Source organism: Diadema setosum, chromosome 22 (genome assembly GCF_964275005.1).
Source record: "Diadema setosum chromosome 22, eeDiaSeto1, whole genome shotgun sequence".
In the NCBI taxonomy this organism is placed as follows: domain Eukaryota; kingdom Metazoa; phylum Echinodermata; class Echinoidea; order Diadematoida; family Diadematidae; genus Diadema; species Diadema setosum.
Window position 1 is genome coordinate 30,759,411 of NC_092706.1, and position 9,779 is coordinate 30,769,189.

Here is a 9,779-nt window from a genome sequence, read left to right on the forward strand (position 1 = left end):
CTGCTTAGCACTCATAAACTCCACTTGTACTGCCTCTGGCGGTTCACTTTGGCCAAAGCGTTCAGCAAGGCGTAAAATTACTTGAACATAGGTCAGCCTAGGCTCCCTATCTAATAGCGAATCAAAGTACTCGCTTGCCTTGCCTTCCAGGCACCAGCACAAGTGGTTGAGACACTGCGGAAGGGTCCAGCTCCTATCCGCAGCAAATGCTTCAAATTTGCGGTAAAATGCCCGCCAACTACCCGCACCATTAAAGGTGATGGACTTGGGTGGATTCTGGTGCTTTGGAGGGTTTTGTCGTTCCACACCTGAGGAGTAGGATTCACTATCTTCCTCCCTATACTGCCTCTGTGCGGCCTGATATCGGAAAGGAGGGTATTCTTCCCTCACATCCCGTTGAGGGATATTGTACTCCCTCGCTCCTCCATTCCTCCTGAACCACCCACTGTTCTGGTTGCCCATATATGGGGCATTGTACCGTGAAGGTTCTACATCCCCTCCACTGTGGGAACTCCACGGCCTGTTATACGCAGGAGGTTCCATGTCACCTCGACTGCGATTACTCCGCGGTCTATGACTAGATGGAGTATCCCTCCGTCCCTGTCTTCTCCCACCCCTTGTCTCTGTTCTTCCCTGCCCTGGTGGGGGATAAGAGTCATGTGGGTATGCAGACAAACCTGAGTTTGCCAATCCCTCATCCCCTCTGCTAGAGGGGTTCATGACTGTAGCTCCCACCTCAGAGCGGGTGCGGAAGGTTTCGTCACGTTTACCGTGACCGATTCCCTCTTCCGCTATGGAACGAGAGGGGTGGGTAACTACATGAGAGGACTCGAGAGGTGTTTCAGGTATCAGAAGGGGCGATTCAGCTTCTGCTAACCTTTCCCTTGACTCTACCCTTGGGCTGAAGTCCAGCCTCTCTAATAAGTCCCCACTCACGTACTCCCCCTCTGCTTCCACCATGTTGGGAGTAACCCTCCCATACTCCCTCCTCAATTCGAGGAGATGGTGCGCCTGGGCAGGGGTTGCTCCCACTGCCAACAAATCTGTATAACTACAAGTGTTAATGGGGATCCTCCCCTGTGGCTCACCTGTAGCCATGCTATACAATCTCCCTCTCTAAGGAGGGTGGTTACCTTTAATACACTCAAAAGGTATAGACTCTAATATACCCTGTATACAAGAGAACTATACCGTCACACTATTAACCTACAGTAGTAACACTGCACAAAAACTATATAATCACGTTATTAACCTAACAGTGACAACACTGTACAAAAAAACTATACAGTCACACTATTGACCTAACAATGGCAACACTGCACAGAAACTATACAGTCACGCTATTAACCTTAGAGTGACAACACTGTACAAGAAAACTATACAGTCACACTATTAACCTAACAATGGCAACACTGCACAGAAACTATATAGTCACACTATTAACCCAACAGTGTCAATCACCGTACAGAAAAACTATACAGTCACACTATTACCCTAACACTAACAGTGATAACACTGTACCCCACCCCCAATTACTTAAAAATCGTGGGGAGGTGAGAAAAAAAAATATACTACAATTCCTGGAATAAAAAATCTACCAAGAATTGAACAAGTTCCAAATGGGTAATAATTCCCTGTTTATACGCCTCGATAACAAACAACAGAAACTGGAGGTGGCCCTGAATGGCAATCCAGAAAATCTCCTGGTCATCCACGTCAGGCATGCCCTCCAGTAACACTCCACAAAAATAGGACTCACCTAGGAAAACCCCAAGGCAGCCCTTGCTAACCTAAAAAAAACAACAAAACTTATATATATATATCCACTTAACTAATTATTAATAACTAATTACACCTTCACACAAACAAATCACACTATTTAAAACAATGTATGTGGGATGCACCACAAACACAAACACCTCACACACAATACCACTACTAACCTATCAGTAATCAAATACACACCTTACTTTACCAAAATATTAATCACAAAATTAAATCCCTATTTATAACCGACACTAATAGTTGGCCAGTTAAGGCAAACTAAATAAAACACTTGTAATAGTATCCGAGCAATGAAGAAACCTTCAGAGTGAACGGACAACTAATACTATGACACGGCAAGTATAAAAATAAAACAATCATGTACTTACCAACAAATCCCTGTACATCAGCACTATGGCAACAATAATACGCAAAAATGCTGCCTATATTCAAAAACAAAACACTGACCATACAAAATACAGAACAAACCCCTTACTTGAAGGGAAACACTCACAATTCTCCCCCTCTTCTTTATGAAAAAAGGGAAATGTCCCCTCACACAGGGGGAAATATACTAAATCGGCTATACGTACCTCCTTACGAGAAGGAAAAATTCCCCCGCTGGGAGAATGCTTACAATCCCGCTATCGCTAAATGATCACGGGCCAAAACTTCCAAGATCAATGTCACACTAGTTCTCCACGGAAAAATACCGAAAAGTCGGATGAAAAGTGAATAGAAAAGCTAAACCGACGATAGAAAAACAACTCAGCGAGCCAGTGCAATCGCAACGTGAAACGCGAGTATGACAGAACGTATGCGAACGGCAACACAGAAAACCGCGAGACCGAGCACAACACGTGAAGAGAGACAGCGAGAGAAAACACGAAGAAGAGACGCGGAGAGAAAAACACGATGCCGGACAATTCCAACAGGCGTGCAGCGTACCGCAGGGGAATCCCCTTGCACACGCTAAGCGAAGGTAGAGTTGCGAGCAGTGCTAATGCACACACGGAGCACAGGACGACCAGACGACCACGGTCGAAGGCAGTGAGTACACACGCAACAGCCGCGTACTACAAAATCGCGTGAAGCGAAGCACGATACACACCGTATAACGTAATACACGATTAACACAGATTAATGGGGCGAGGGGAGTAACTCCACCAAAATCAACGGCGCAAAACACGTGGAACGAAACTTTGCAAGGAGAAACGCGAAAAGTCACGATGCCATGCAAAGCAAGCCAAAACGTAGCTGCAACGTTGCACCACCACCCCACGTATTACGTACATACACTAAATCACACAGCACGGCGGGTAGGACCGAGTCCTAGACCAAAACGGTACAAATTAAAAACGAAATATAGTGACGCACACTAAAATAGGACTAAGAACCACAAAATACAGGAACAACGTATTCCAAAAAGCACACTATAGCAGACGCTACAAACCACACTCACTCAAATTCGAACAATTAGAACTTGGACCAAAACGTACACCACACGCATGCAATTAAACAACAGACCACAGTCAACCAGGTCCAAGACCAGATACACCAAATGCAGAAAACACACACCCCTGCAAGTAGACTATAATCAAAAATACCAAAACCGAGACTGTTTGTTCTTTGTTTTCCTTTTCTACTTGTATTCTTTGACGTTTCGTAATTTAGGGCTCCCTGAAAAGATCAGGTGGGCCAGGTCTAGTGCAGGATCTAGTTACAAAATCACACGCCAGCAACAAACACGCGGTACACAGACAAAACAACGAAAACGACGTTACAAAAACGGAGTAAAGGACGGAAACTCACGAACAGTGAATTCAAAACCGCTCAAAAGCTCACTCGACGCTGCCAAAAGCCTCTCACTAGGCCTACTTTTTACCTGGGCTCCGTCGCTTATCACTCCTCCCTTCGCGTATCGGTGCGGAATCGGAGCGCAACGCCTGTTGGCAAAAATCTCGCGGCAGCGGAGTAAGCACACGAACGGTGGAAAAATCCACTGAAATATCTCCCGAAACCCAACGGGGAGCACGGAAATAAGTATATGTCCGTGACGCCAATGTTGTGGACGTGGAGTCCCGGTAGGTAAATCGCACATCCACAATAAGTATTTACCTGTTTCCGTGGCTGTCCTTTCGTCTGTCTTGTATATAGTTGAGTTGGCACTTGGTATAATATTATCCGTATCAATGTACATCACTTGTCTTCCTGAAATCCTGAGCACCAACTGCGGATGCTGGAAAATGTGCCCCCTTATATATGGGTAGGCTCCCATAAGGGGTCTATGGTAAGCCATAGCGGGTGTATGATGTGCCCCGCTATAGCCATAGCGGGTGTATGGTACGCCCCGCTATTCCCCACAGGGGTGCTCCTACTACAAAAGTTAAGCGGCCAGTTAAGCACTGTGCCTCCTGTCGAATTGTCAGACAGTGAAGGGGAAGGTAGGCCTAAATCACAGAGTCAGAGAGAGGAATTGAGTGAAAAGGAAATGTTAGAGTTGGAAGAACAGAGAGATAGGCTCAGAGCAGCAGAGCATGAGCGTGAAATGGAAAGAAAGAGAATGGAGTTGGAAATGATGCGGTTTGAAGCAATAAATTTGCAGGCTAGAGACTCTATGCAGAACAGAGGTCAGAGGTCGATTGGTTCTGATTTGGCAAGTAGAACAAAGTTGATGCCTAAATTTGATGAGAAGGATTTAGATTCATTCTTCTTCACATTTGAGAGGATAGCAATGAGATTAGAGTGGCCGAAGGATGAATGGGCATTGTTAGTTCAGCAAGTGCTGACAGGTAAGGCCCAGGCGGTTTTCTCCTCTCTGAGTTGTGAACATGCATTCGATTACGAGAAAATGAAAGATGCAATTTTGCAGTCCTACGAGCAGGTGCCAGAGGCATATCGACAACAGTTTCGTAACATGAGACGATTTGAAGGTGAAACTCATGTTGAATTGGCAAGAAGAAAAGAGGTCGCTTTCGATCGTTGGATTAGATCTTTGAAGGTAGATCTTACGTACGAGGCTCTGAGAGAAATTATGCTCCTTGAAGAGTGCAAACGTGGTATGGCAGTTGACGTGCGGACGCATGTAAACGACTCCAAGGAATCCACCGTAAAGTCTGCTGCAATGGTGGCTGACAGTTATGAGCTAACGCATAAGGTGAAGAGGTCACCCCCTGTTAGGCGGAAATTTTCCCAGGGAGAGAAGTTTGGTGAGGCTCATTCAGCAAGTGGTAGTGCTCAGCAGAGTAGTGGTGTTAGGAATGAAAGAAAGCTCATTTGCTACTACTGTAAGTCTGAGGGACATGTAAAAACTCAGTGCCCTAAGCTAAAGCTGAAAAATGCTGGAAAACAAGAGAAGTCAGAGCCAAATGGTTTTGTATGTGTGTCAAGTGGAGTGCATGGAATGAGTCAGAGTGTAGCAACTCAGACTCAGTGCATGAAAGATGATGATGAGATTGATGAGAGGTACAAGGATTTTGTGTCCTGTGGTGTGGTCAGATTCAGTAGGGGTGATGAGATTCCTGTCACCATTTTGAGAGATACAGGGGCCACACAAACTCTTCTCGTCGCAGATCAGTCGTCATTGGATGACAGTGATTTCAGTGGCAAACAGGTTCTGATCCAGGATGTCAATGGGGGATATAAACCCATCCCGCTGTGCAGTGTTGAGTTGAAGAGTCAACTTGTGTCTGGGTTGGTGACAGTTGGTGTTGTTGACAATTTGCCGATGAGAGGTATTTCTCTTTTGTTGGGAAATGATTTGGCTGGTGGTAAAGTAGTGCCATCACCCGTTGTGTGTTTTCAACCTGTTAGCGATTCAGCTACAGAAACTTCGGAGCAGGAAATCCCAGGTATTAAAATTGTTCCATTGTGTGTAGTGTCAGGGGCACAAGCAGTGAGAGAGAAAAGAGAACAAGAATGGAGATGATGAAGCTGAAGTTACATTGAGCGGTACAGTTCTCGCCAAAACAAGTGAGAGTATGGATGAAGCTGTTCGTTTTGAGCCAAATTTCAGTAAGTCTGCTTCGATTGAAGCACAGGGAGAAACAGATGCAGGTGGTAAGAGCATGAATGACTCTTCTGTTGTTGCTGTGGTTCATGTACAGGATGATGTACCCAGTGATGCAGAGAGTCTGTCTGAAGTAGACTTCAAGTCAGGAATGATTCCCAGGGTAGACAATTCCAAGGTGATGTCTAATCCAGAGATATTGCTTGATCAATTGTCAGAGTCTGAGATAGGTCAAGGTAGTGTGTCTCCACTTAGTGCCAAAGTCCAGGCAATCATAGATTACCCCTCCCCCTCCTCCAAGAAAGAGCTCCGCCAATTTCTTGGGATGTGCGGTTTTTACCGTAAATTCGTGCCAAACTTCAGTGATGTGGTAGCCCCGCTGACGGACCTTCTCAAGAAGGGGGTCAAATTTGACTGGTCAGGAGCCTGAGACAGCATTCAACAGACTGAAAGCGGTGCTGATGTCGGATCCAGTGCTGGAGGCGCCAAACTTCGAGACACCTTTTCAGCTCGCCGTGGATGCCAGCGATGTAGGGGTTGGAGCTGTACTCCTACAAAAGAACGAATCTGGTCTCCTGAAACCTGTCAGCTACTTCTCCAAGAAGTTGAACAGACATCAGCGGAGATACTCCACCATAGAAAAGGAGTGCTTGGGTCTGGTGTTAACAGTTCAACATTTCGAGGTGTACCTGAGCAACTCGCCTGAGGTAACTGTATATACAGACCACAACCCGTTGACTTTCCTGGAGAGATTTCGCAGTAAGAACCAGAGACTCTTTCGATGGAGCCTGTTTCTGCAGCCATATGGACTGAAAGTGACTCACATCAAAGGAAAGGACAACATAATTGCTGATGCGCTTTCCAGAGCATAAATGATATGGACGCAGACTTCTGTGAGAGCGAAAAAAATGAACGTTGATAACTGTGACAAACATTGTGACAATGTCCGTTAAAATAATTCAACGCTGGACGCTCAATAGCTGGAAGTCAATGTTCATACATTGCTCAAACTTCCAAAAGACTGGAATGTGTTGGTGTATGATACACATGTTTGTTTGTTCGTTTTTTTTTTTTGCATACCAAGTGTATAATTTGTTTGATATTCATATGTCAACATTATCATTTTTGTGAGGCTATGCATGCAGTCATAAAGATGAACATAATGTATAGTCATGTTGTGTAAACAAATTTTAGATCATACAGAAGTAAATGTTTTTTCGGTTTGTGATTTCACATTTTGTCAAATCAGGTATAAACCCACAAAAGGAATGTTGCATTCAGTTATACAGTAGTTCATATCTTCACAACCAAATTCTGTATGAGGAAAAGATGCAGATTAAGATGCAAAGAGGGAAATTGTGTCAGAAATATTATTTATTTTTGAGCTGTCAAAAGTTGATTCAAAGTGTATTTCGTGTATAAGATTTGTACTGAGGTGTGTCACAGAAACATGTTTTTCTGTTTCCTATTGTCATACTGATACAAGGTCAGTACGATGAGTCAAAGATTCTATGCAAAAAGTGTTTAAAAAAAATATCATCTTTCATAATTCCAGGTGAATGTTAGGAAGATTATGGCTTGGAAAAGATTGACTCATCACATGTGTTTAAAGCATTATTTTGTGTAGTGTATAATGATAGTATACATAGCTATATTTTTCATGCATACAGAGAAAGTCATATTTCATAGAAGCAGTTTGTGGAAAGTTTCATGTGTGCAAGGAAATGCCAAAGTGAACCAGTTGTTCCAATGTATGTTTAACAATTTTTATGAATAATTATGTACAGTACTGTACATGCGTGAAAGTACAAGCTGTACATGTACATACAGGCATGTACCTTTAGAGCAGTAAGTTTCAAGCATGAGGCATGAGGTAATAATTATCATGTTTTAGTGCATTACCATTATGTATGCATGTTTTGTACACATTTAAATTGTGATATACAGCTACAATATGTTTATTGTATGTTTTATAGTTCAGTGCAGGATTGTGACATTGTTTTGCAACAGAACATACACTTCAGTTTTTAGAGTGAAGATTACCGATACTCAGTATTTATGTGTATAGGTAGGATGTTGATCCGTTTTCAGAGTGCGAACATATTTAATGAGGTACCCGCATTCCGACATAGGTAATGAGGTTGTTGCGTAGCAACGTAGTAAGTGCTAGGCCGTTCTCGTTCGTTTTTATGCATATTCATTAAGCAACTTGCGTACAGGTACCGTCGCGCACGTAGCATGCCGTTGCCGTCATGAATATTCATACAGATGTGAATGTCGTTACAATGAGTGTTCGTTTGCACCAACCAGTGAAAGTTTGATGGTGTCATTTGTATAAAATGTAAAGGCGGTATATTGCGTTGTATAGTGTGAAATTATCTAGGTAGTAATCGATTACAGTAGAATCGGAATAATAGTGGGTGTAGTTTCCAACTGATGTAAGATCGATGTAAAGAGTTGATCGATCATCGAAATTAATCGATTTAAAAAGAACGATCGATTCTTTGTTTAATCGCTCGTTTGAAGCCTGCACAGTTTAGTAGTTTAGCTAACGATTTTATTGGTTTGATAATCCGATTGGAAAGTAGGAGTATACACATGCATACGTTGTACGTTGCGTTATAAGTACAGGTCTGTAAGTCATACAGTAGCGCATATTCATTTCTATTTTTGTTAGAAAGTGTTGACCATCAAAGATAGGCAAACTTTCTTCTGTGGGGGAGATATGTCATGAATATGCATTTATACAAAAAGGTGCGGCCTGTTTGGCCCATTGTGAAAGGTCAAGATGGCTCGTTTTCGAGTGACGCTGGGACCATGCCGTCCGAGGAATCCAGAGGGAGGAATAAAGTTGTTATAACTTAAAGTTTTCGTGTGATGGTGAAATGATTCCGTGTCACGAATTTCCCTCATTCCGTAATAATAGTGTAATTATGATTGCTTACAGGTTCCTACATTGTTCTCTGTTCATGTATTCTTTGTTTTTCATCTCAATAAATCTAAAATTGTAATGTCTAATCAGCAGTGCATCCAAATAACACGACAGTTGAATCATATTTCTTGATGATACTGCATACTGACAACGTTCCAACACCAACCACATAATGACAATTCATCAATTTAAAGACAAACTGACACACAATGATCTCACATAGTCCCGCAAAAGTAAACCAATAAGACAGCAATACACGACAAACAAGACGTATAAAATGTTCATGTATCAGTTTTAATATAGTCGAAATTGTTTTTTTTTCTCGAAGGTGTCAACCAACCCTCCGTATTATTCTCGTCTGTAGGCCTATAAAAGTGTCAAATGTTTGTTTTATTTTCCATCAAAGAAGATGGCTGGATAACCCATATTCAGCTGCAATAGCTGATCTTCCATGCAGAGTCCAGTTGGATGTTCTGTTCTTCGCGATGAATAAATGAAGTGGGATCTTTTACGTGCATGAGTTGTGACTCTCTCACACACATATAGTCCATGGGCCAAGACCCGAAAAATTGGTTATTGGTACCACCTCAGGCGGCAAAACCTTTTTGGTGTCATTTTGTTTTTCGGGCATAGATATGCTTATCAAGCTATGATAACATTTCCAAATGAGTAGCTTGGTAATAGTCATATTGAATGAATTTTTTAACCAATTTGGTCTCATTTTTATATCCCTATACTTCTGAATAGAAACTAACCGCTATACAAAGAAGAGCACTCTCTTCTTATGTCCACAGGTGTTCTGTTGTATATAAGCATATCTATGCCCGACAAACAAAATGACACCAAAAAGGTTTTGCCACCTCAGGTGGTACCAATATCTGGCCTGGCCCATGGACTAATAGGACCTCCATTTTATGTCCAATCCGAGGGACATGTGCCTGTATATTACTTTCTGCTAAGCGCGAGTTTGAAATTGTCAATGAATAGGTGGACCTCTACTGCAATCATCAACAAGTTAGTACATAATCTAAGTCACGAAAAAAGCCACGTAAGTCATCGCATCGATCGTCGCCA

The 9,779-nt window shown here is 42.7% G+C and overlaps 1 protein-coding gene across 1 annotated transcript; it reads left to right on the plus strand.

Annotated features, from left to right (window-relative positions):
• Nucleotides 1–4,255: 4,255 nt before the first annotated feature.
• On the plus strand, nt 4,256–6,645 carry LOC140245305 (uncharacterized). Its single transcript, XM_072324889.1, has 3 exons — nt 4,256–5,467; nt 5,871–5,951; nt 6,196–6,645. The coding sequence occupies exons 1-3, from the start codon at nt 4,256–4,258 to the stop codon at nt 6,643–6,645; spliced, it is 1,743 nt and encodes a 580-aa protein (XP_072180990.1).
• The last annotated feature ends 3,134 nt before the right edge of the window (nt 6,646–9,779 follow it).